The 27,365-nt window shown below is 39.6% G+C and overlaps 2 protein-coding genes across 6 annotated transcripts in view; one reads left to right on the top strand and one right to left on the bottom strand.

The window, feature by feature from the left end:
• The window catches only part of TRMT61B (tRNA methyltransferase 61B), a 21,780-nt gene extending 15,262 nt beyond the window's left edge, over positions 1 to 6,518 (top strand). For 2 of the 5 annotated variants that reach the window (XM_023217277.1, XM_023217273.1), the window contains 4 exons: positions 3,513 to 3,604; positions 5,041 to 5,267; positions 5,938 to 6,015; positions 6,101 to 6,518. In XM_023217277.1, the coding sequence (XP_023073045.1) occupies positions 3,513 to 3,604; positions 5,041 to 5,267; positions 5,938 to 6,015; positions 6,101 to 6,162 (459 nt within the window). In that variant the 3' untranslated portion in view covers positions 6,163 to 6,518. The remainder of the gene's footprint in view (positions 1 to 3,512; positions 3,605 to 5,040; positions 5,268 to 5,937; positions 6,016 to 6,100) is intronic. The other 3 variants (XM_023217274.1, XM_023217276.1, XM_023217275.1) reach the window with 3 other exon arrangements.
• The window catches only part of SPDYA (speedy/RINGO cell cycle regulator family member A), a 43,518-nt gene continuing 21,899 nt past the window's right edge, over positions 5,747 to 27,365 (bottom strand). Inside the window, exons 5-7 of the mRNA XM_023217278.1 lie at positions 26,236 to 26,407; positions 15,872 to 16,136; positions 5,747 to 6,486 (exon numbers count right to left, since the gene is read on the bottom strand). Coding sequence (XP_023073046.1) covers positions 6,398 to 6,486; positions 15,872 to 16,136; positions 26,236 to 26,407 — 526 coding nt within the window. The 3' untranslated portion in view covers positions 5,747 to 6,397. The remainder of the gene's footprint in view (positions 6,487 to 15,871; positions 16,137 to 26,235; positions 26,408 to 27,365) is intronic.

Genomic DNA, 27,365 nt, shown 5'->3' with positions numbered 1-27,365 from the left:
TTTATTTATTTATTTATTTATTTATTTATTTATTTATTTATTTATTTGAGATGGAGTCTTGCTCTGTTGCCCAGGCTGGAGTGCAATGGCGTGATCTCAGCTCACTGCAATCTCTGCCTCCCGGGTTCAAGCATTTCTGCTGTCTCAGCCCTCTGTGTAGCTGGGACTACAGGCACCCGCCACCACGCCCAGCTATTTTTTTTTGTATTTTTAGTAGAGACAGGGTTTTGTCATGTTGGCCAGGTTGGTCTCCAATTCCTGACCTCAGGTGATCCACCCGCCTGGGTCTCCCAAACTGCTTGGATTACAAGCATGAGCCACCATGCCTGGCCTCAACTTGGATATTTAATAGGCATCTTAAATACATATCCAAACCTGAATTCTTATTTCCCCCAAGCTTGCTCTCCCATAATCCTCATCATTTTCCTCATTAGTAAATGACATCTGCATTCTTTCAGTGGCTTAGGCTAAAAACTTTGAATTCAGTCTTCTTTTTCTCACATCCTACTGCCAATCCTAATCCTAATTCCAATTGGCTCTGTCTTCAAAATATATACCACTTCTTACCACACCAACTGCTCTTTGCTATTACAAGCCACCGTCATCCTTCCTTGCATTCTCAGTGTTTTCTACATGTAGATTTTAAAGTGAGTCAGAGTATACTTAATGACAGTGAATTGTACACTTAAAATGGCAATGTTGATTTTACCACACACACAAAAAGTTTTTTTAAAAAGTTCAGATCATGTCATTCTTTAAAATTTTTCAGTGGCTTCTCAGTTGAGAAGTAAAGCTAAAGACTGCATGATTCTATGTAACTGTGTCCACCACCTTCGATGTCATCTCTTACCACTTCCCCCCTTTTATCTCCACTGCAGTGACGGTAGCCTCAACAGACTCTCCAAGTAGCCTACTACCTCTGAGTGTTTGTATTAACTATTTGCTGTTCCCTCCACCAGGAACTCACTTCTTTCTTACATTTCCATGGGTTAAACTTAATTTTATTTTCTTCAGATCTCTTCACTGACCAGCCTGTGTATAAAATGACACCTCCTTTCCCTAACCTGTCACTTTCTTTCCCTCTTACTCTGCTTGTTTTATTTTGAGATAGGGTCTCACCCTGTCACCCAGGCTGGAGTGCAGTGACACAATCACAGCTCACTGCAGCCTTGATTTCCCAAGCCCAAGTGATCCTCCCTCCTCAGCCTCCCATGTAGCTGGAACCACAGGTACACGCCACCACGCCTGGCAGTTTTTTTTCTTGAGACGAGTCTCACTCTGTCGCCCAGGCTAGAGTGCAGTGGCGTGATCTCTGCTCACTTGAACCTCCCGGGTTCAAGCTATTCTCCTGCCTCAGCATCCTAAGTAGCTGGGATTACAGGTGTGCGCCACTGCTCCCGGCTAATTTTTGTAGTTTTAGTAGAGATGGGTTTCGCCATGTTGGCCTGGCTGGTCTTGAACTCCTGACCTCAGGTGGTCCACCCGTCTCGGCCTCCCAAAGTGCTGGAATTCCAGGCGTGAGCCACCGCGCCCGGCCGTTTTTTTTTATTTTTATAAATGTGGGGTCTCACTGTATTGCCCACGCTGGTCTGGAACTCCTGGGCTCAAGCAGTCCTCCTGCCTTGGCTTCCTAAAGTGCTGGGATTACAGGCGTGAGTTACCACGCCTATTCTGCTTTATAACTGTTTTTCTTCATGTCACTCACCACCCTCTGTCCTATTTATTTAAATATTTTTTTATTTTTGTTTAATGTCTACCCCTTCATTAGATCCCATGAAACAGACTATAAGTTCCGACTATATCCTTACCACTTAGAAAAATGTTTGTCATGTAGAGAGTGCTTAATAAATATTTGGTGAATTAATAAGATGTCCCTTGACCGATTAGTACTGTTTTTAAAAAACACATAAACAATCTAATATTTTCTCATTTAGTAAATAGATATGCCAGCATAACTCCAAGCTTTCTGGAGTTAATACGACAGTAAATGTTACTTTATTTTCTGTTTTGACCAGATTTTTTGTTGTTGTTAATTAATTTTTTATTTGAAAAATTTTCACTTATCTTTTGTACTTATTGGCATCTTCTGTGACTACAGCTGTGTACACTGCAATTGAAATTGAAAGAAGAATAAAGAGGAAATAAGGGATATGATTCTTTTTTTTTTTTTTTAGACAATCTCACTCTGTCCCCCAGGCTGGAGTAAAGTGGTTTAATCTTGGCTCACTGCAACCTCTACCTCCCAGGTTCAAGCAGTTCTCCTGCCTCAGCCTTCCCAGTGGCTGGGACTATAGGTGTGCACCACCACACCTAGCTAATTTTTGTATTTTTAGTAGAGACAGGGTTTCGCCATGTTAGCCAGGCTGATCTCAAACTCCTGACCTCAGGTGATCCACCCGCCTCAGTCTCCCAAAAGTGCTGGGATTATAGGCATGAGCCACTGCCTCTGGCCAACAATGTGAATTTCTATTGCCAAAGCTGAAATAAAGTATTTAAATTTATAAGTTTTGGCAATAGAAATTTACATTGTCAGCCAGGTGCAGTGGTTCACATCTATAATCCCAGCATTTTGGAAGGCTGAGGCAGGCAGATCGCTTGAATCCAGGAGTTCAAAACCAGCCTGGGCAACATGGCAAAACCCTGTATCTACATAAGATACAAAAAATTAACTGAGAATGGTGGTGCCTGCCTGTCATCTCAGCCACTTGGGAGGCTGAGGTAGGAGGGTTGCTTGAGTTCAGGAGGTGGAAGTTGCAGCGAGGTGACATCATGCCACTGTACTCCAGCCTGGTCAACAGAGCGAGACCCTGTCTCAAAAAAAAAAAAAAGAAATTCACATTGTCTCAAATGTTTAAATTTTTTGTGTTGTAATGGCGTGTTTTACACTTGGCAATATTGATAATACAGGCATACAGGAATCTTTCTTTGGTTATATTCATATATACATACATAGCCAAATCAATATTTCCATATTAATATGCCAAGTACAAGACATATCATTATGATTTTTCAGTATCATCAAGTACTATGACAAATTATTTTTTCTTCCCTGAGACAGGATCTCACTCTTGCCCAGGGTGGAGTAGGATGGCACAGTCATAGGTGACTACAGCCTTGAACTCCTAGGCTCCAGTGACCCTCCCATCTGAGCTTCCTGAGTAGCTGGGACTACGGGCTTGGGCCTCTGCATCCAGCTACTTTTTTTTTTCCTCAATAGAGTCAGAGTCTCGCTGTGTTGTCTGGGCTGGTCTCAAACTCAGCCTCAAAAGGATCCTCTTGACTCAGCCTCCCAAAGTGTTGGGATTACAGGCAGGAGCCACCTTGCCCAACTGTATAATAATTAACCTACCCTTTTGGTAGAAGTAAAATGATAGTTAATAATACTACCTTCTAAAAAATGAAATACCTTGAGTGATTGCTGTCCAAAAGTGTATCATTTCACCACGATAAGAAAACTTACGCTTTATTTAAACAGAATCAGACTGATCCAGTTCTGTTTTCCCCCTACACAGGTAGCTTTGGATATGTTAAACCCTCATATTACTTTGCCTGTTTTTTACCCACGTCTTAAGCATGGTGGTGTATGTGCTGTATATCTAGCAAAGTGAGTAATAGAACTGTTTTTCTTTGTAATGTGACTTTTAAGTGCACTTTTGCTTAAGTTCCAAACTTAAAAAAAAGTTTTGTTTTTTTTTTTTTTGAGATAGACTCTCATTCTGTCACCCAGGCTGGAGTGCGGTGGTATAATCTCGGCTCACTGCAACCTCCACCTCCCCGGTTCAAGCAATTATCCTGCCTCAGCCTCCCAAGTAGTTGGGATTACAGGTACCCACCACTACGTCCAGCTAATTTTTTCTATTTTTAGTAGAGAAGGGGTTTCGCCATGTTGGCCAGGCTGGTCTTGAGCTCCTGACCTCAGGTGATCTGCTCGTCTGGTCTCCCAAAGTGCTGGGATTACAGGCATGAGCCACCACGCCCAGCCAAAATACTCATTTTGTAACTGAATAAAGTGTACATGGCATCTTACACAACTGTTTTAAAATGACAAGTCCCAAGTTCATTTATATTGTATATTTATTTAGTATTTATTTATTTATTTTTTGAGATGGAGTCTGCTCTGTCGCCCAGGCTGGAGTGAAGTGGTGCGATCTCGGCTTATTGCAAGCTCCGCCTCCCGGGTTCACTCTATTCTCCTGCCTCAACCACCCGAGTAGTTGGGACTACAGGCGCCCACCACCACGCCTGGCTAATTTTTTCTATTTTTTTTAGTAGAGATGGGGTTTCACCGTGTTAGCCAGGATGGTCTCAATCTCTTGACCTCGTGATCCACCTGCCTCAGCCTCCCAAAGTGCTGGGATTACAAGCGTGAGCCACTGCGCCCGGTCAGTTTTTTTTTTTAACCTTTTTTCGTTTTTTCTTTTTGTTTGTTTTTGAGACAGAGTCTCGCTTTGTCACCCAGGCTGGGGTGCAAGTGTTGTGATCTCAGCTCACTGCAACCTCCGCCTCCCGGGTTCAAGTGATTCTCCTGCCTCAGCCTCCCGAGTAGCTGGGATTACAGGTGTGTGCCACCACACCCGGCTAATTTTTGTGTTTTTAGTAGAGACAGGGTTTCACCATGTTGGCCAGGCTGGTCTGGAATGCTTGACCTCAAGCGATCCGTCCGCTTCAGCCTCCCAAAGTGCTGGGATTACAGGCATGACCCACGCCCGACCCTATATTACTGTTTAAATCATTTTTTACATAAATAGTAATATAAGATGCGAATTTTCTTCTGACAATCTGGAAGAAACTTTTTAAAAGTGTAATGTGAGCAGTAATGTTAAATTATGGTCTCTGTGTTTGTTTACTTAGAATTTTGTGAAAGTACTTTTTATGCCTCCTAACTTGAATATTTAAACCCTCTCCTGCCTTAATTTAACTATAGTATTTAAATGTGGGCAAGAGGTATAGGGAACTTAAATATTTTATTTAATTAAATAAATTAATTAAAATAAAACTTATTATTTTAGTAGAAATGTACATTTTTCACTTTTCTGAAAGCATCACACAGGTTATCGAACTTTTAGATGGAATTCGCATCTGTGAACTTGCTCTTTCATGTGAAAAGATAAGCGAGGTCATTGTCAAAGATTGGTTGGTTTGCCTTGCAAAACGGAAAACTGGAATTTTAGCTCAAAAAGTGGAACCTAAAATCAACATAGATGTACAACTAGATTCTCAAAAGAAAACTGGAGTTGAAGGTGAGCTGTTTCAAGAGGATGACCATGGTGAGCTTCAGTTTTACTTTATGCATGTAGTAATAAATGGAGAATGAGTTCCTGAGTATACTGACCAATAGATTATAAAAATATTCCTCAGCAATTTTCTATAGAAATTGAAGTGTGATATTTTGCTAAGATGTACAAGGCACAGAATAATGACTTTTCCTGCCTTTTACATAAAACTCTGATATCTTTGAAGAATTGAGCTTTTTATAATCTTCATATTTTACTTGTCACAAGGAGCTTGGTTTGTGAAATAATTTAAGTATATTACGGATGTTTTATATTTAGATCACTGATTATTACTGAAGGGAATGAATTTAATGGAACCTGATAGGCAAATAGCTAATATTCCAAAAAGCAACTTCTAAGATGCTGCTGGAATTCTTGAAAGAACTGAGTTTAGGTCTTTGTCATATATGCACATTATTTAGGCCATGAACAAGTTTTCAAGTATCCATTGATTTATGATATGGGCTTATCCATTTGGTTATAAAATCACATGTTTATTATATAATCATTGACAAATCATTTCTGTATAATAACTGGCAGAGTAGCTCTAAAACAAACACAAGGAAAAAAAGAAAAAACTTAGAGTAACTCATATTTTAACAGTTTTGTGAAAAAATTAGAAAATATTTTATGTAGCTTATAGTACATATATTTTTTACAACAGAAGAATCACATTCTGATTTTCCATATGGATCATTTCCCTATGTTGCTAGACCAGTACACTGGCAACATGGTCATACAGGTGAGTAATGTTTTCAGAACATATTAAATGGTGTTTTTTCTTCTAATTAATATAATGACTTTATGTTTTTCTTCTCTTAAATTAGCTTTTCTTGTCAAGTTGAGGAAGGTCAAACCACAACTGAGTACTCCAGATGACAGCAACTGACTTGAAGATGGAAAAATATCAAAATAGAACTTTATATTGAAAATCACTACTTTCATAGATTGGCATTTTTAGCTATTACTGTGACTTACATAACTTTTACATATAATTTTGAAAATAAATAAAATAAAGATGTATAACATGGCAAAACTGCTTAAGCGTCCCATTTTGACACTTGTCTTGCAGTTGGTTTGACGTTTTGTAGTTAATGACTCCAAATTGGTTTAGTTGGGCCATCTCATTCTTCGCTTCCTGTGAACCACTCCATAGATGTGTCTTTCTTCAAGAAATTAGTTTTCTTTCCTTTATTTGATTGATGGTCATTGACTACGGAAATAAAATATGCATTTTAAGATAAACTTTATGTGTCTGTCCATTTTAAATACATCTTATAATGACTTGTATATGGCTTAAAAAATCATAAGGAAGTCTGGGTTACAGTAAATAATGGGGGGAAACTTAAGAATGATATAATCACCTTAAAAATTGTAACAAAATATGTAACAGCTCTTGAATCTCTTTTATCCCCCTCAGAATCTTTTTAACCAGCTTGAAAAACCATCAGAATTGTTCAGTGTTACTACGTAAATTAAATGTTTGGGGGCCGGGCACAGTGGCTCACACCTTTGGGAGGCCAAAGCAGACAGATCACCTGAGGTCAGGAGTTCGAGACTAGCCTGGCCAACATGGCGATACCCTGTCTCTACTAAAATACTAAAAATATAAAAATTAGCCGGTTGTGGTGGCGGATGACTGTAATCCCAGCTACTTGGGAAGCTGAGGCAGAAGAATCGCTTGAACCTGGGAGGCGAAGGTTGCAGTGAGCTGAGATTGTGCCACTGCACTCCAGCCTGGGTGACGGTGAGATTCCGTCTCAAAAAAAAAAAAAAAAAAAAAAGTTTGGGCAATACATTTTAGAAACATGAATTACAAATGGGACTTATTATATTCATAGGCATCAGTTATTTAGCATTTACCACATATCATACATTGTTTTGAAAACTTTATATATGTTTTTCACTTACTATGGACAACTTATCTTTCAGGTTATCCATATTTTACAGATAAACAGTGACTTAGAGTGATTAGGTCGCTGTTTAAATATAGATGTTTTACAGGTTTTTGGTTGTGTGTGGTTTTTTTTTTTTTTTTTGAGACAGGTTCTCATTCTGTCACACAGGCTGCAGTGCAGTAGCATGATCATGGCTCATTGCAGCCTCAGTCTCCCAGGATCAAGCAAGCCCCCCACCTCAGCTTCCCATGGAGTTGGACTACAGGCACATGCCACCACACCCAGCTAATTTTTGTGGGGTTTTTGGTAGAGACGGGGTTTTGTCATTTTGCCCAGGCTGGTCTCAAACTCCTAGGCTCAAGCAATCCTTCTGCCTTGACCTCCCAAAGTGCTGGGATTATAGATGTGGAGTCACCATGCCCAGCCTCTTTTATGGGCTGTAAAATAGTAATGCCTTGGAGGATAAATGCTACCATTCCTAGATTTATCTCTTAGGCTAGAAGTATTTAAAATTATACATGTGTGTAAATTTTTTATTAAATAACGTATTACAGAACGTAGAACATTTTAAAATCTCTGCCTTTTTAGAGTTTACGGTCTATGATAGAGCTTGACATTAAATAGTCACACAGATATAAAACTAAAACTGTTATAAATTCTCCCCAAAGAAGTACAAGGTACTATGAGTAACCATAATGGGGGACTTTGCTCTAGCAAGTGACAACTGATCTGAGACCTGAATGGTAAGTAGGAATTAACTACAGCAGGGAAAATGGGAATAAAAAGTGATGCTGGGGTTGAGTGGAAAAGACTGGATAGATAGGGATGAGGCCATGCAAGTTCTTACATGCCTGTGAAGGAATTGGTCTATCCTAAGAAAAATGGGATGCCATTGAAGAATTTAAGTAAGGGGTGACATGTTTAGATCTGTGTTTTGAAAATCACTCTGGCTGCATTTAGACAAGTGATTGAATCAGGAGCAGAATATTCTGGTGTTATATTTCTGTATGATAACTAGCTGAACATTTATACAATAATGATGCCTTTGTAGCTTTTATAACATTTCCGGATACAGTTATACATTGCTTAACAGTGGCAATACATTCTGATAAATGCATAGTTAGGCAGTTTCATCATTGTGTGAACATTATAGAGTGTACTTACACAAACCGAGGTGGTATAGCCTACTACACACCTAAGTTATATGGTATAGCCTACTGTTCCTAGACTGCAAACCTGGATAGTATGTTACTGTACTAACTACCATAGGCATTTATAAGACAATGGTAAGTATGTGTGTATCTAAACACAAAAAAGGTAATGTGTTGCACTACAGGGCTATGATGTCAGTAGGTGATAGGAATTTTTCAGATCCATTATAACCTTTTCTTTCTCTCTTTTCTTTCTTCTTCTTCTTCTTCTTTTTTTTTTTTTTTGACAGAGTCTTGCTCTGTTGCCCAGGCTGGAGTGCAGTGGTACGATCTTGGCTCACTGCAACCTCCAAGCAATTCTGTCTCAGCCTCCCGAGTATCTGGGACTACAGGCATGTGCCATCATGCCCGGCTAATTTTTGTATTTTTTTAGGAGACAGGGTTTCACCATGTTAGCCAGGCTGGTCTCAAACTCCTGAGCTTAAGTGATCCATCCACCTGCCTCAGCCTCCCAAAGTTCTAGGATTACAGGTGTGAGCTACCATGCCCGGCCATTATAATCTTAGGGGAACACCATCCTGTATGCAGTCCCACCTTGAGTGAAATGTCATTATGTAGCACATGACTATACAGAAGCTCTGAAGTGCTTCTATTTGAGACAGAGTCTCGCCCTGTCGCCCAGACTGGAGTGCAATGGCACGGTCTTGGCTCACTGCAAGCTCTGCCTCCTAGGTTCAAGCAATTCTCCTGCCTTAGCCTCCCAATAGCCGGGATTACAGGCACACACTACCATGCCTGGCTAATTTTTGTATTTTTAGTAGAGATAGGGTTTCACCATGTTGGCCAGGCTGATCTCAAACGCCTGACTTCAGGTGATCCACCTGGCTCAGCCACCCAAACTGCTGGGATTACAGGCATGAGCCACAACGCCTGGCCTGACGTCCATTTTTTAATTCCATCGTGGAATATTCCCTTTTCTTCTCTCTTCTATTTAGCTAGTAATGAAATTATGTCATTCATTTAATGCTTTGAATGCCTATTATGTGTCAGTCCCCGATTGTCTACTTTGAGAAGGGGCTGGTTTAAAGAGCCAAGAAAAGTTCTGCCCTTCACTCCTGTTTCTTGGAGAATACTTAGTTTCTGTTTGGCACATGGTGCTCAGTAGATGTTGAATTGAACAAGACCTTTTTAACAGTATCCATTTCCCCTCAGTTCCCCCACCCACACACTTTTTTTTTTTTTTTTTTTTTTTTTTTTTTTTGGTAGTTTTCTTCTATTTCTCTTCTTTTTCTTTGGTAGTTGTCCATTCTAGTCAATCAAGGCCCAGCTTAAGCCCTTTCTTCAGCCCTCCTCCAAACAATAAGTGTGTTTACAGTCTGGTTTATGGGATAGATACCTTCTAATGTTAGTTTTCTATGTCCATGTCTGGCTGTCCTGTAAACTAAATTTTTGAAACTGAAAACTGTCATCCCAATGCCTTCCAGGGGCCCTACCTTTTATACCCAGTAAATAGTCACTAGAAGTTTCCTGATATCTTTAAGCCTACACTGGATCATGTTTTTGTTTTTTGAGACAGCATCTCACCCTGTCACCCAGGCTGGAGTGCAGTGGTGCAATCTCAGCTCACTGCAACCTCCACCTCTCAGGTTCAAGCAATTCTCCTGCCTCAGCCTCTGGAGTAGCTGGAATTACAGGCATGCACCACCAACATGCCTGGCTAATTTTTCTATTTTTAGTAGAGACAGGGTTTCACCATGTTGGCCAGGCTGGTCTCGAGCTCCTGACCTCAAGTGATCTGCCTGCTTCAGCCTCCCAAAGTGCTGGGATTACGGGCGTGAGCCACCATGCCCAGCCAAGGTGTATTGGTTTGTCTGTTGACTTGGTTGTTCTAGAGGGAAATTTAGGTATACACAGTATATAGTTCTGGGATTGTGGGAAGCTTTCATTTTGAACTTCGCATTTTCAGAGGCAGTGGGAACTTCTGAAGTTTCTGTAGTCATGTAAAAGATATTTTAAGTTAATCTGTTAGTGCTGTCTATGAGAATTTAACTGGAGGAAAAAACTGTTAAATCAGAGCTTTCATAGTAATACATATATAAGGTGATTAATAGTAGAAAATGAGCAGACAGTTCGGGTGGGGTGGCTCACGCCTGTAAGCCTAGCACTTTGGAAGGCTGAGACAGGTGGATTGCCTGAGGTCAGGAGTTCGAGACCACCCTAGCCAACATAGTGAAACCCTGTCTCTACTAAAAATATAAAAATTAGCTGGGTGTGGTGGAGCATGCCTGTAATCCCAGCTAATGGGGAGGCTGAGGCACAAGAATTGCCTGAACCTGGGAGACGGAGGTTGCAGTGAGCTGAGATCGCACCATTGCACTCCAGCCTAGGCAACAAGAGCAAAACTCGATCTCAAACAAAGAAACAAACAAAATATTATGAAAGAAGAACCAGATAAGCTAGTAATTCATTGGATGCAGAGAGAAAAATATATATATCGAGACTTTTTGACTTAAAATGGGGTTATATCCTAATAAACACTTGTGACTTGAAGATATCATTAAGTAAAAAATGCATTTGGGCCAGGTGCAGTGATTTACATCTGTAACCCCAGCACTTTGAGAGGCCAAGGTGGGAGGATTGCTTGAGGTTAGGAGTCCGAGACCAGCACCAGTCTGGGCAACATAGGAAGTTTCTACAAAAAAAAAAAAAAAAAAAGCTGGGCATGGTGGCACATGCCTGTAGTGCCAGCTACTCAGGAGGCTGAGGTAGGAGGATCACTTGAATCAGAGGAGGTTGAGGCTACAGTGAGCCATGATCACATTACTACACTCCAGTCCAGGTGACAGAGCAAGATCCTGTCTGGTGGGGAAAAAAAGCATTTGGCTGGGTACAGTAGCTCACACTTGTAATCCCAGCACTTTGGGAGGCAGAGGTGGAGGATTGTTTAAGGCCACGAGTTCATGACCAGCCTGGGCAACGCAGTGAGACCCCATCTCTATTTTTAAAAATTTTTTATTTTATTTTTTTCTTTTTTGAGATGGAGTCTCACTCTGTTGCCCCGGCTGGAGTGCAGGGGCATGATTTTGGCTCACTGCAACCTCTGCCTCCCGGGTTCAAGCAGTTCTCCTGTCTCAGCCTCCCGAGTAGCTGGGACTACAGGCACCCGCCACCACGCTCAGCTAAATTTTGTATTTTTAGTAGTGACAGGGTTTCACCATATTGGTCAGTCTGGTCTCGAACTCCTGACCTCAGGTGATCCGTCTGCCTCGGCCTCCCAAAGTGTTGGGATTACAGAGGTGAGCCACCGCACCCGGCAAAAAATATTTTTAAAAAGATGCATGTAATACAGCTAACCACCGAACATCACAGCTTAGCCTAGCCTACCTTAATGTGCTCAGAACACTTACATTAGGCTACAGTTGGGCAGCATCGTCTGGCAATACAGTACACCGTCAAAAATTAGTTGTTTACTCTCATGATTTCATGGCTGCCTGGAAGCTGCAGCTAGCTCACTGCCTCTGCCCAGCATCAAGAGAGACCATGATACGGCTTTCCACTGAATGCGTATAGCAACCATTGGCAAGTCAAGGACCAGCTGTATTTTCAAACTTCTGTCTGCTATTCAGAAGACTCTTCCCTTAATTCTCTGGGCAAAAAACAGGACTCAGTCAATGCCCAGCTAATATCTTACTTTGAAAAACCTTTACCAAACCTCTCACCCCACAGAATTCTGAAATCTTTTGTGCTCCTCAATGTTGATCATATACTTTGCATAGCTCTTATCACATTATTAACTTATATGCCCTAATTATGCCTTCATTAAGTGTAAGAATTTTAAACCTGGATGACTAGAACAGTGGTAATGACAAAAGTAAGTAAGAAAATTCAAAGAATGATTTATTTTTGAGGAAAAATTATTTGGTTTTTAGATTATTTAACAGTTGGAATGTTACATGCCTCCCTATATGATCCAGGGCTAAAGCTTGGTATATATTTTTTCCCTTGACTTCGCTTTAAAATCTCATGGGTCCTCAGATAACACATAATATATATCTATGTTTCACATGGACCAGCCCAGGCATCATAAAACTTACAACAGCATACAGTAAGGAGAAACAATTATAGTTTAGTTATTATAAAAATATGTTATATATTCAGATAGAACTGGGTTCCCATCTTGTTTCTGGTATTGTTTTACCTGGTAATGGTGTGACTTTTCTGAGTTTATTTTTTCATCAGTAAAATGAATATAATAATGCCACTTCAAGATTTCTTAGGGGGTTGGGTGTTAAATGAGATTAAGTATCTAGCATGTGATTGGTGATTGTCATGTATATAAATATGTAAAGAATGTTTCATCTAAAAAAAAAAAAAAGAATGCTTCCTCTATCGTTCCCAAAAGTCATTTTTTAAAATTATTATTATTATTATTATTTGAGACAAAGTTTTGCTCTTTTCACACAGGCTGGAGTACAGTGGCACCATCTCGGCTCACTGCAACCTCCACCTCCCAGGTTCAAGCGATTCTCCTGCCTCAGCCTCCCGAGTAGCTGGGATTACAGGCATGCACCACCATGCCCAGCTAATTTTTGTATTTTTAGTAGAGACAGGGTTTTACCATCTTGGCCAGGCTAGTCTAGAACTCCTGACCTCAGGTGATTTGCCCCATCTTGGCCTCCCAAAGTGCTGGGATTACAGGCACGAGCCACCATGTCCAGCCCCAAAAGTCAAATTTTTGACAGTATTTTTACCCCACCTTGTCAAATTGAAAAACAGTTTGTTCTTAATAAATGTCATAAACATGTTTATCTAAAACTTTTATTTAAATATGTTGTTTTTAACAAAAAATATTTTAAGGTTAGGAAAATATGTCTTTACCTGCAAATTGAGGAGTTGCTTGCTTGTGTTTGAAAGAAAGGTGGAAGCACTGATCACCATCTATGCTAAGTTTAGCACAGAATTCTAAAGCAGAGCATAAACTTTTTGTGTCTTTCTTGAAGAATGCTGAATTCAGTTTTTTGCAACCACATACTATCAGATGATTCCAACCTTAGGTGGACTGGAGGAAGAAAAGTTTGCTAGTAGAGGTCACTAACTCAGCAGCGGTTTAGGCAGTGAGAGACTCATCCCACTCCTGTAGCATCGTGTGTCCCTATTATCCTGCACTCTCCCCTCTACTCCCAATGAGCTCACTCTCCATTAAAACTATAGGAGGAAAATGAATGTATATTTTTACCGGTAAAATATGTGTACGATCAATTTTCCTTTGTATTGCTTACCCTCTGACATCCTGAAACAAAGAGTTTTACAGTTAACCATGGGTTAATACTCAGAACAAAATGGTTATGGGTAAATATTTGTTCTTTCCCGTGTAGGACCTATAAATCCTAAATCATGGCTTTCACCCAGTGAAAGGATGAAAGCACACAGTTCCTTCTACAACTCCCCTAAGTTAATACCCCACTTTTCATCCACAATCCCTCAAAGACCTTTATTTTTTGTCCAAAGTATACTGACTGGCAGAGCCCCCTCTTCCCTGGGTGCACTCAAATTTCCTGTTGAGATGTCAAGGCCTATACTATGGAGTGTTATTACCGTTGATATCTACAGTGGTTGGTCTGAATAAAATACATATAATTGCTTCTCTTTTGCTTTCTGTAAATATCTGTTCAAATTCTTGGAATTCTCTCCCAGCTCACTTCATGTAGCCTTTCAGCAGGGACTTGGTTCTTAATGCTTTTGCCACTTCCTTAGTAGTCGGCTAGAAGGCTTCTGTGGCAGCTTATTTTCACTGCCAACGGCAGGATTGCATCAAAAGGGCAGTAGACCATAATATTTAGGAATTCAGGCTCTAGTTTTGAGTCAGAGACCTGGGTTCACATGTCACTCCAGTTCCTTGGGCAAATTATTTAACTTCTCTAAGCTTTAGTTTCCTTATCTGCTGAGTGGAGGTATAGTATTCACCCTGAAGTTGGCTGTGAATATTAAATGATATTATGAATACAAAATGCATTATATATTGCCTTGGACATTGTAAACATTCAGTAAAGCTTACCTATTATAAGGATCAAAGAGTAAAGGAAGCTGGGAGAGGAAGGATGCTAAAAGACAATTTTTTTAAAAATAGATGGGGTCTTGCTGTGTTTCCCAGGATGGTCTCAAACTCCTGGTCTCAAGTGATCCTCTTGCCTCAGCATAATAAAAAATATGCCTGAAGATGTTGAAAAGGAAGAGACTATACTGCAGTGCAAATTTGTTGAGTGATTACTATGGCCAAGAAATAGAACAATGACTGAGGCATAACCCCTACCTTCAAGAATCTTACAGTCTAATTTCTCCCTTAGTAAAGCTTCAGTAGCCACTATTAATCTCTTTGTGGTAAAAACAAATAGGTAAAATTCTGAAATAATGCAGGTGTGTTAATTTCTCATGATAGAATTAGAAAGGACCATGAAAAATCTGTCCGCCCTGTCTTGAGATGGGTGAAAACCTGGAAGGCTTTGTAATAGAAAGGATCACTGATAGTAGTAGAATATTATTCTAGTGCTATTTCTAGACATTTCTAGAAAATAAATGTCAGATAATATTATATATAAAAATAATTTGAGTGAAATTATGGTGCAGTTGTATTTTTTCCAGCTAATAAGATTCTTTTCTAATTAATACACTATTGCTGAAAGCCACTTAAATCCCAACAAAATGAAATATATAAAGAAATTATGGTCCTTATACCACGTCAGAATTAAAAATCAGGTTTTGGGCTGTGCGGTAGCTCACGCCCATAATCCCAGCATTTTAGGAGGCCACGGAAGACAGATCACTTGAGGCCAGGAGTTCGAGACCAGCCTGGCCAACATGGTGAAACCCCTCACTACTAAAAACACAAAAAATATCTGGGCATGGTGGCACATGTCTGTAATCCCAGATACTTAGGAGGCTGAGGCATGAGAATCAGCCGAACCCGGGAGGTGTGGAGGCTGCAGTGAGCAGAGACTGTCCTACTGCACTCCAGCCTGGGCAACAGAGTCAGACTCTGTTTCAAAAAAAAGAGAAGAAACTGGTTTTGGAGGACTCAGTAATGACATAGGAAAATACTTTGTGATAAATGAAAAAAGCAAGCCCAGATATAGTATGGTTCTAATTTTGTTAGTAAAGTATACAGAAGGAAACCAATAGTTGGAAGGTGAGATTACAAGTAAATTTATTTTCTTCTTGAAACCCTTTTGAACAAAATAAACATTTCAAAAAAATGATTCAGGCTCTTAAAATACTGAGGCTTATGGTGCATTAGTTTTCAACTTAACATAGGTCACATTAAAAATCTGTTTAGTTGGGTCGCCACAAAACAGATATGGACACAAGACAAAAAGTAACTGAAAGGGGAGAAAGTTTCAAGATTAATTTAACTCATATTGTTGAAGTATATAAATTATTATGTATCCCTGCCAGCAAGGACTGACTAGAGCTCAGTAAACAACATGCATAAATCTAATTCTGGCATATTACTAAATCATATCTTGAGAACTGGTATAAGCTTGAGAAGGATTACCTATTATGTCCATTGACAGTGAGTTGTATGACTCCTGAGAATGTTTTTCTGTCATCCCTGTTGTATGACTGGATAAAGATGATGATGAAGACAATCCCAGTCTAACATATCTTCTTTTTTTACCACAGAGTGAACAATCTACTGGTGTGGCACTAGGTCCCCGGGGCAGCTGAACTTCATCTCTGTTGTAGTTTCTGACAGCTCCACTGTGATGAACAGAGCGTTCTCTTTGCCAGATATAATGGGTTGGTGCAATGGCCATAACCTATAATGGAAAGCTTACTTTTAGAATTTTAGTAATATTTCAAAATTTACTAAAATTGAGTTCAAAAATTACAACTCAAGAACAACTGTCTCTAAAGTGAAGATAAAAATCCAGATTGCTGATTTATGAAACAAAACACTTCCAGATAAGGCTGGGAGGATCATCACTAAAAAGTGACTCATTGCTTGGATCTTTAAGACAATAATCAACAAAGTAAATTATTTTAAACAGGAAATAGGACTGAAGCAAACTTCCAGGTTATTGGGGTATTTATTTTTCAATTCTGAATATTCTAAGTTTGGGAAAGATAATACAGTTACTCCAAAACAATATGTAATTCTTAACTTTGGAATGTATTGGGTTAAAAAACAATTGGTCAGGTGCGGTGGCTCACACTTGTAATCCCAGCATTTTGAGAGGCAGAGGCGGGTGGATCACGAAGTCAGGAGATCAAGACCATCCTGGCTAACATGGTGAAACCCCGTCTCCACTAAAAATACAAAACAATTAGCCGGGCGTGGTTGCGGGTACCTGTAATCCTAGCCACTTGGGAGGCTGAGGCAGGAGAATCACTTGAACCCTGGAGGTGGAGCTTGCAGTGGGCAGAGATCACCCCACTGCACTCCAGCCTGGGCGACAGAGCGAGACTCCATCTCAAAAAAAAAAAAAGGAGAAAGAAAATAGCAAAGATGGGAATGGGTGCAGTGGCTCACGCCTGTAATCCCAACACTTTAGAAGGCTGAGGCAGGTGGATTGCTTGAGCTGAGGAGTTCGAAACCCAGCCTGGGCAACAGTGTTCCTAAAATTTGATACTTGGCCTTCTGTTTTTCTGTGTATATACTCTCCCTCTCTGTGATCTCAAGAGGTAGTAAAGTATAGGTGTTAAAAGCACTGACTTTCAAAACCAACCCAGTGAGCTTCTCCTCTCCCTGGCAGGGAGGAGAATGGGGAGGAATGGGGAAGAGACAGATATAGGCATAAAAAATTTAAAAAAAAAAAAAAAAAAAAAAAAAAACACTGACTCTGGAGTCAGACTGCCTTGGTTTGAATACTGGAGTGCTGCTTTAATTATTGTGTGTCCTTGGATAAGTCACTTAACCTCTCTGTTCCTTAGTTTCTTATCTGGGATTACCTAGCCAGATCTAAGAAATGTGAGAGTTAATACATGGGCAATACTTAGAACAGTGCCTGGAAAGTTCTTAAAAAGTATTAATATTACTTTCACCTTGAATCTCTTAAATACTCTAAGCATCATTTATATGTAATGACTTTTACTATACCTGTTGACCATTCATTTAATTATATCCAGTTACTGCCTTAAATTCATGTCTATATACCAAATTCCTTATCTCCCCAAAGAATCCAGTTTGCTTCTGTAGCCTTCCTTAGTTCCATTATGGAACCCATTACTCTTCCTGTTATATGGATTTGAAACTGACGGTTCCCTCTCCCATGTATCCTATATCCAACTGGTCACCAGGTAATGATAATTATAATTTTTTAACATTTGTAACATGTGTTTCATTTTCTTCAGCACTGCTATCAATTTTCGTCACACCCTTGTTTCCAGCTATAGCAAGTTTAGCAGTTTCCAATACATTCCCTATATTGGATCTCTTCTGCATACTGTCATTGGATTATTCTATCAAAACACACTACTTATCTCATTGCTTTCTAAATTCCTAATCTGGAACCAAGTAATAGATAGTGAAGAACTCAGCTATGATGATATTGTGGCATCTTGGCCAGAATATTAACTGGAATAGAGAAAAACTTCTTGATTAAATTGCTACCCTCCATGATGCATGAAAGGGGCTGGAAGTGTAGTCTTAACTCTCTCATTAGATAGGCATCCTCCCTAATGTGTGAACCAGTTTAGAAATTAAGCCATCACCAATGTAATAAAATCCCACCTCAAAGGAGTTGTTGATAAGATCATCAGGTAAGAAGATAAAAATCAGAATAAACAAAGAAATAGTCCACTCTTTTCTGGAGAAGCCCTACATATATTTTCCAATTTAATCACACCCCATCTCTTTCCAAAAAAGAATGAGGCAGCTGACAAAAAAGGAGGAAAAAATTTCATTGAATTTAGACCCAAAAGGGAAATCTCGACTAAAAGGGGAAAGCAGACATGCCAGTAATAAAATGTAATAAGAGTCGATGTGGTCAAGGATAATAACCTGGCTGTTAGCTTCTTTGCAGCCAAGATTAAAAAAATAAAAGAGACAAATTACAAAACTCATTATTTGAAAAGACAGCACTTGTTCTTTCTTATGTCAGTGGTGTATAATGCAAAGAGCACTAAGTTTAAGTACGTTGGGTCTGCTACTTATTAACTTCATGGCCATGGACAAATCACAATCTTACTAAGCCACAGTTTTTGCATCTGTGAAACGGAGAGAATACTGAGGCTATTTAATTCCCAAGAGAGGCTATTTAATTCCCAAGACAAGATATAAATGCATTTTCTAAACTAACCAATATGAGAAGCTTATATGGAGGCTAGATGTCACAGAAAAAAGAGAACTATGACTAGGAAGTCATTAGATGTTCTGGCTCTGCCACTTCTATGATTTTGAGTAAATCCCAGCCTCCTTGGTCCTCAGTTTCATTAGCTGTGAAATGGGGATGCGACCACCCTCACAGCTATTTGTGTGATAATTTCTGGGAAAAGTCATAATTTGTAAAGCACTATGCAAATATAAAGTATTATTATTGTAAGCTAGTTTGTAGCTACTGTCCTAACTTGAGGTTATTTTAGGATATGGGACTAAAGAAATGTTTCATTTGACAGTGTGCTAGGCTTTCAGTAACAAATGTATAGAATAGTTAAATTTTCAACAGTATGTCTTGCTACTTCAGGAATGGGAATGGGGTGAAATAATACTTCTTTACAATAAACTCCCAGGGCACTGAACTTGGTGTGTTATTCATAAAGTAGTTATCCAGTGAACACTTAACAGAACAGGATAAAATCTACTAAGCAGTTAGCTTCTCTATACTCCAACATGATTCAAATGTACCTTGTTGGAACAACCAAAGAACAGCTTCTCTATCTGCCACTGGAGTAAGGGGCAGTGCAAAGTGAGCTCAGTGAATAATTATAGTTTATTGTTTCCCTATTTCATGGATAAGAAGGTATGAAACAGAATTGGAAGTTCCATTCATTTGATCAGTCAACAAATAATTTATTGACTACCCACTATGTGCCAGGCACGGTTCTAGGCTCTGGAGATAGAATAAGAACAAAATAAAGCTGGGCACTCACACCTGTAATCCAGCACTTTGGGAGGCCGAGGCAGGTGGATCACTTAAGATCAGGAGTTTGAGACCAGCCTGGCCACCATGGTGAAAACCCTGTCTCTACTAAAAATACAAAATAGCCGGGCGTGGTGGCGCATGCCTGTAATCCCAGCTATAATCCTAGCTACTTGGGAGACTGAGGCAGGAGAATTGCTTGAATCCAGGAGGTGGAGGTTGCAGTGAGCTGAGATTGTGCCACTGCACTCCGGCCTGCGTGACAGAATGAAACTCTGTCTAAAAAAAAAAAAAAAAAACCCAAAAATAGGGTCAGGCACTGTGGCTCACATCTGTAATCCCAGAACTTTGAGAGGCCGAGGTGGGAGGATTGCTTGAGCCCAGGAGTTCAAGGTTGCAGTGAGCTATGATTGCACACTGTAGCCTGCAGCCTGGGTAACAGAATGAGACCCTGTCTCAAAAACAAAAACAAAACAAAACAAACAAAAGCAAAACAAAGATCCTGCTCTCTTGGAATCTATATTTTAGTGGGAGGAAGTTTGTTAGCAAGATAAATAAGTAAAAATGAGTCTGTTATATGATGGTTGAGTGCTATGAGGAAAATTGGAACTGAGAAAGGGAATACAGAGTAATAGTAGGAGCAACTACCTTTAACAGCTTTGAAATGTAATTAAAATACCTTACAATTCACCCAATTGAAATGTACAATTCAATGATATTCAATATATTCAGAGTTGAGCAACCATAACCACACTCAATTTTGAAACATTTTCATCACTCTATAAATAAAGCAATCACACTCCATTTTCTCCTTTCTGTCGCCCATAGTAACTACTAATCTACTTTCTGTCTCTGAATTTGTCTATTCTGGACCTTTCATATAAATTGAATCATACAATATGTTGTCCTTTGTGACAGGTTTCTTTTATGTAGCATAATCTTTTCAAGGTTACCTGCATTGTAGTTTGTACCAGGTACTTCATTCCTTTTAATTGCCAAGTAATATTTCATTGTAGGGATATACCTTATTTTGTTTATCTATTCTATCAGCCGATGGACATTTATGTTGTTTCTACTTTGGCTATTATGAATAATGCCATGAACATTCATGTTAAAGTTTTTTGTGTGGACATAGTTTTGTTTTTATCCTTTGGCATATATAGCTAGGACTAGACTTTCTGGGTCATATGGTAACTTTATATTAGCCTTGTGAGGAATTGCCAGGCTGTTATGCAAAGCAACTTCCCCATTTTACATTTCCATAAGAAGTGTATGAGTGTTCCAGTATCTCCACATCCTCTCCAATACTTTTATTTTTGTTTATAGCCATCATAGTGGGTGTGAAGTAATATCTCATGGTGCTTTTGATTTGCAATTCCTGACAGCTAATGATGTTGAACATCTTTTCAAGTGTGTGTGTGTGTGTGTGTGTGTGTGTGTGTGTGTATGTTTTAGCAATTTGCATACTTTCTTTGGAGAAATGTCTATTTGGATTCTTTGCCCATTTCTTAAGTTGATTGTCTTTTTATTGTTAAGTTGTAAAGCTCTTTATATTTCTAGATACAAGACCCTTATCAAATAGATGACTTGCAAAAACTTTTTTTTCATTTTGTAGGTCATCTCTTCACTTGGTATCCTTTGAAGGACAAAAGGTTTTAATTTTGATGATGTCTATTTTATATCTTCTTTTGTTACTTGTTACTTTCGTTATCACATCTAAGAAACCTAATTCAAGGTCATGAAGACTTATCCCTATGTTTTCTTCTAAGAGTTTTATGGTTTTAGGTTTTACATTTAGGTCTTTGATCCATTTTGAGTTAATTTTTATATATGGTATGAACCAGAGGTTCGGCTTCATTCTTTTACATGTAGACATCCAGTTGTCCCAGCACCATTTGTTGAAAAGACTACACTTTCCCCATTGAATTTTCTTGGTACCCTTGTCAAAATTCAATTGAACATAATTGTGAGGGCACTTCTATTCCATGGAGGGAGATACTACTCTATATAACTTGATAAGGAGAGGTCTCTCTGAGGTGAAATTTAAGCAGAATCCTGAATGTAGTTAGGAAGTGAAGCATACTGATATCTAGGGAACAACATTCTAGGTTATGGGAAGAGTAAGTGCAAAGACCATGAGATGGGAGTGTAACTGGTATCTTTGAGGTAAGGAGGCTGGTGTAGCTTGAGTGGAAGAGCAAAGATTTGAGATGAAATCAAAGAGATAAGAGAGGAGGGCTGATAGACCATGTTGGACCATGACAGGGACTTTGTCTTTTACCCTATGTATGGCTGGAAGATACTGGAGGCTTTTGAATACAGAAGTCATGGTTTGACTTACTTAAAAAAAAAAAATTACTCTGGCAGCTGTATGAAGAATAGATTATAGCTGCGTATGGTGGCTCACACCTGCAATCCCAGCACTTTGGGAGGCCAAGGTGGGAGGATTGCTTGGGCACAGGCGTTTGAGACCAGCCTGGGCAACATAGCGAGACCCCATCTCTACAAAAAATAAATTGGCTGGGCATGGTGGCACATGCCTGTAGTCTCAGCTACTTGGGAGGCTAAGGCAGGAGATCACTTGAGTCTAGGAGGTTAAGGCTGCAGTGAGCCATGATCACACCACTGCACTCCTGCCTGGGTAACAGAGTAAGACCCTGTCTTTAAAAAAAAAAAAAAAAAGGTGGGGCGTGGGAGAGACTATTTGGAAACTTATGCCAGTAATCGAGGCAAGAGGTGACAATTTAAAAGTTCAGTATTAGTGGTGGAGGTGGTGAGAAATGGTAGGATGCTGGATATTTTTTCAAGGTACAAATATAAGAAAAAGAAGGGTAAAATGGAAATAATTGTTTTGGCCCGAGCAACTAAAATGATAGAGTTGCTAGTTATGAATATGTGGAAGACTGCAGGAGGAGCAGACCTGGAGGTCTGTGTCAAGGAGTCAGGAGTTCAATTTTAGGCATGTTAAGTTTGAGGTATCAATTAGACAAACAATATCAACAGGCGATTTGGTATGCAGATCTGGAATTGGAAGAAGTTATTAGTTGTTAGTGTTAAAGCCTTGAGAGTGAATGGGGTCACCTAATAAGTTAATACCAATAGAAAGGAGAAGAGATCCTAAGTCAGCCCTGGGACACTCTAATGAAGTTGGTGAGGTAAAAAGGAACTGGCAAAAGTGACTGAAAAAAACCTGATATCCTCAAAACCAAGTGAAAACAGTGTTTCAGGAAGAAATGAGGGATAGTGTCAAATGCTGCTAAATTGTGTAGATTGAGGACTACAAATTAACCTTGGGATTTGGCCATATAGAGATATTTGGTGGCCTGGCAAGTTTCTACAGAATGAGGGAAAAAAGACTTTATATAACAGGTTCAAAGAGAATGGAAAGAACAGAAGGAGAGACAGAATACAAGCAGTTCTTCAAGGAGTTTGGTTATAAGGAAGGCAAAGCAGAGAAATGTAGTGGTAGCTGGGGGATAAAGTTTTCGTTTTTATTTTTGTTGATGGATATCTTAGAGCAATTCTATATTCTGATGGCAGTGATCCAATAAAATAAAAAGTGTGAAATGCTGGAAAGGGGACAATTACTGGAATGTGATGTCCTTGAGAAAGCAAGAAAAGATGAGATCTAGTGCACAAGTAGAGGGAATGGATTGGGATAGGAGCAAAGATCATTCTTTCACAGTAATAAAGGGAAGGCAGAATACAGGGGTACACATGTAGGTAGGATGGACGATAAGATGTGAGCATGTGGAGAGTCTGTTCTGCTTCTGTTTTCTCAGTAAAAGAGAATAATGCATGATTGTTGTAATTGAAGTGTGAGGACAGAGATGGGAGATATTAGAAGTGTACTAGATTTTTCACTTCATTACATTTACAGTTTATTGTTTAGACAATAGATAAGCAAATAAATAATTACAAATTTTATTCAGTGCTACAGAAAGAAACAAAGTATTGTGATAAGGATAAAGGAATTAAATTCATTTAAATAAGGTGACCTTTTTGAAGAGGAAAAACAAGTTCCATTAATATATTTTTAAATGTTGCTAAATTTTAAAATTATGAAAAAGCATTAGGAATAATATAACAAATATCCATATCCCTACTGCCTGGAATTAATAGATGTAATACTGCTATTATTGTTCAAGCCTTTTTTATTTTTATTTTTTGGGACAGGGTCTTGCTCTGTTGCTGAGGCTGGAGTGCAGTGGCATAACCATGGCTCACTGCAGCCTGAATCTCCTGGGCTCAGATGATTCTCACACCACAGCCTCTCAAGTAGCTAGAACTACAGGTGTGCACCACCACACCTACCTAATTTTTTGTATTTTTTGTGGAGACGGTGTTTTGCCATGTTACCCAGGCTGGTCTTGAACTCCTGGACTCAAGCGATCCAGGCCACCTTAGCCTCCAAAAGTGCTGGGATTACAGATGTGAGCTACCATACCTGGCTGCCATTTTTTTTTTTTTTTTTTTTTTTTTTTTTTTTGAGACAGAGTCTTGCTCTGTGCCCCAGGCTGGAGTGCAGTGACGCAATCTCGGCTCACAGCAAGCTCCGCCCCACAGGTTCACGCCATTCTCCTGCCTCAGCCTCCTGAGTAGCTGGGACTACAGGCGCCCGCCACCACACCCGGCTAATTTCCTTGTATTTTTAGTAAAGACGGGGTTTCACCGTGTTAGCCAGGATGGTTTCGATCTCCTGACCTCGTGATCCGCCCGCCTCGGCCTCCCAAAGTGCTGGGATTACAGGCTTCAGCCACCGTGCCCGGCCGCCATTTTTAAATTAAAAGAAATAATATAGTTTCTGGTAGATACTTACTAAGTGCTCACTAAGTCAATGTATATTAATGAATAAGTTAATTCTATCAAATCTTAAGATTTGCAAGTATATCAACTAGCCCACATTTATCATATTTTTCTGAACTAATACTAGAGCTTACAGTGACCACTGCTTTCCATTTAATTTTCTACTCTAGAATTTTTCTGTAGTTTGAAATACTGACTTTATTAAAAACCAGAACATTTAATAACTTGATTATTAAATTTTTTTTTTTTTTTTTTTTTTTTTTTTTGAGACGGAGTCTCGCTCTGTCACTCAGGCTGGAGTGCAGTGGCGGGATCTCAGCTCACTGCAAGCTCCGCCTCCCGGGTTTACGCCATTCTCCCGCCTCAGCCTCCCGAGTTGCTGGGACTACAGGCGCCCGCCACCTCGCCCGGCTAGTTTTTTGTATTTTTTAGTAGAGACAGGGTTTCACTGTGTTAGCTAGGATGGTCTCGATCTCCTGACCTCGTGATCCGCCCGTCTCGGCCTCCCAAAGTGCTGGGATTACAGGCTTGAGCCACCGCGCCCAGCCGATTATTAAATGTTTAGTGTCCTGCTGATTTATCCTAATAAGATTTAGCATCAAAGAAACAATATATTCTATGTGAAAAGAGTTATGATTTTAAAAAAATATTTAAATTGTATACCATTTAATACACGTGTTAAATAGTGTTTCAATTTTGGGAACCTGAAATTTCACATACTTTATTGAGCAGAAATTATTACTCAACTCCAGTGTTATTCTAATCCTAAATAAGGTATTTTGGTCTGTTCATATCACCCTTTTTCAATGTATTGATGATCCTTTAGACACAAGAAATACACTAAAATAAAAGCACTTACTATAAGCCGGGCATGGTGGCTCACACCTGTAATCCCAGCACTTTGGGAGGCCGAGACGGACGGATCACGAGGTCAGGAGATTGAGACCATCCTGGCTAACACACTGAAACCCTGTCTCTACTAAAAATACAAAACATTAGCTGGGCATGGTGGCGGGCGCCTGTAGTCCCAGCTACTCGGGAGGCTGAGACAGGAGAATGGTGTGAACCCGGGAGACGGTGGTTGCAGTGAGCTGAGATTGCAGCACTGCACTCCAGCCTGGGCAACAGAGTGAGACTGTCTCAAAAAAAAAAAAAGAAAGAAAAAAAAGTACATACTATAGAAGTAGGCTGCTCTGAAAAATAGAAATAACAATTTTTTGTTTGTTTGTTTTTAAGATGGAGTCTTGCTCTGTTGCCCAGGCTGGAGTACAGTGGACCATCTCAGCTTATCGCAACGTCCGCCTCCTGGGTTTAAGTGATTCTCCTGCCTCAGCCTCCCAAGTAGCTGGGATTACAGGCACTGGCCACCCCATTTAGCTAATTTTTGTATTTTTCTTTTTCTTTTTTTTTTTTTGAGACAAGTCTCGCTCTGTCGCCCAGGCTGGAGTGCAGTGGTGTAATCTATGCTCACTGCAAGCTCCGCCTCCTGGGTTCACACCATTCTCCTGCCTCAGCCTCCCGAGTAGGTGGGACTACAGGCGCCCGCCACCACGCTCGGCTAATTTTTTTGCATTTTTAGTAGAGACGGGGTTTTACCATGTTAGTCAAGATGGTCTCGATCTCCTGACCTCGTTATCTGCCCACCTTGGCCTCCCAAAGTGCTGGGATTACAGGCATGAGCCACTGCACCCGGCCTAATTTTTGTATTTTTAGTAGAGATGGGGTTTCACCATATTGGCCAGGCTGGTCTCAAACTCCTGACCTCAGGAGATTCACCTGCCTCAGCCTCCCAAAGTGCTGGGACTACAGCCGTGAGCACGGCTTGCCTGGCTGACAGTTTTTAGTTATGGTGATAATAAGACAGCAACATTGTAATACACAAGTTGTATCAATGGTCTACTCTACATATTAAAAAAAAAAAAGAAAAAAAAACCCAGAATACCAAAACATTAGAAGCACATTTAAAAAACAAGGATAATTAGATAAACAGAAAACAAAAATTACATACGTAAAGTTTTTTTAAAATTCTTACCTCCTCACAACATCGCCTGCTTACAATAGCCCTATAGTCAATTCTATCCCAGAGCTGGTCCCTTAACTTTAAGAAATTAGGGAACAATTTTCTCCAGTTTTTCCCTAAAGCCCATGGAAAAATTTCATACTTGGTTTCTTCTTTATCTTCTTCAACTGTATTAGCCAGATACCTAACAAAGAAGATCACAACCCAAAAAAGAAATGGGTAAAGGACAGAAACAGGTAGTTCACACACACCAAAAGACATAAAAGTGGCTTATAAACACATGAAAGGTGTTCAACGTTACTTAAAGAAATGCAGTTCAAAAATAGAGATTTAGTTAATTTTACCTTGTTGGGTTCTAGGTATTTCTTATTCCTACAAATCTTGAGCTTTGTTCTGGGATGCAGTTAAAATTACTTTGAAATAGTCTGATTCTTTCAGATGTTGCTTTTATGATTTTTTAGGTGGATCTGGAACAATGTTCAGTCTGGGGCTAGTTATTCCTCACTACTGAAGCAAGACCTTCCTGAGTACTCTTCTCAATGGTCCATGAATTATGAATCTTTTCAGCCTGGCTGATGGGAACAGCCACTATTTGCAGCCCTATGTGAATGTTAGGCAGTATTCCTCCTAATCTTTTCTTAACATCTTTCCCCAGATTCAGGTAATTTTCTTATACACATATGAAACTCAGTATTCTGCTTAATACTTGATGGGGAGCAGGTAGGCACAGAAGCAGGAAAACCATGACTCATCATAAGGAGAATATCAAAATCAACCCCAAACTGATACCCATGGTTGACATGGTTGACATAAAAGATAAGGACATTGAAACAGTTATAACTATTCTGTATAACTATTTCTGTTCAAAAAGTTAAGTAGACATATTGAAAATGTACTTCTAGAGATGAAAACTACAATGTCTACAATGAAAAATACACTGATTGGGATTAATGGCAGATTAAATACCACAAAGAAAACATCTGTGAATTGAAGACACAATAGAAACTATTCAAGATGAAATACACAGAGAAAAAAGAAACAAAAATCATAAACACAGGATGAGGGCCGGGCATGGTGGCTCATGCCTGTAATCTCAGAACTTTGGGAGGCCAAGGTGGGCAGATTGCTTGAGGCCAGGAGTT

The sequence above is a fragment of the Piliocolobus tephrosceles genome, chromosome 15 (assembly GCF_002776525.5).
Source record: "Piliocolobus tephrosceles isolate RC106 chromosome 15, ASM277652v3, whole genome shotgun sequence".
Lineage (NCBI taxonomy): Eukaryota > Metazoa > Chordata > Mammalia > Primates > Cercopithecidae > Piliocolobus > Piliocolobus tephrosceles.
The sequence above is the reverse complement of the archived record's forward strand: the minus strand, read 5'-3'. Positions and strand labels throughout refer to the sequence as shown.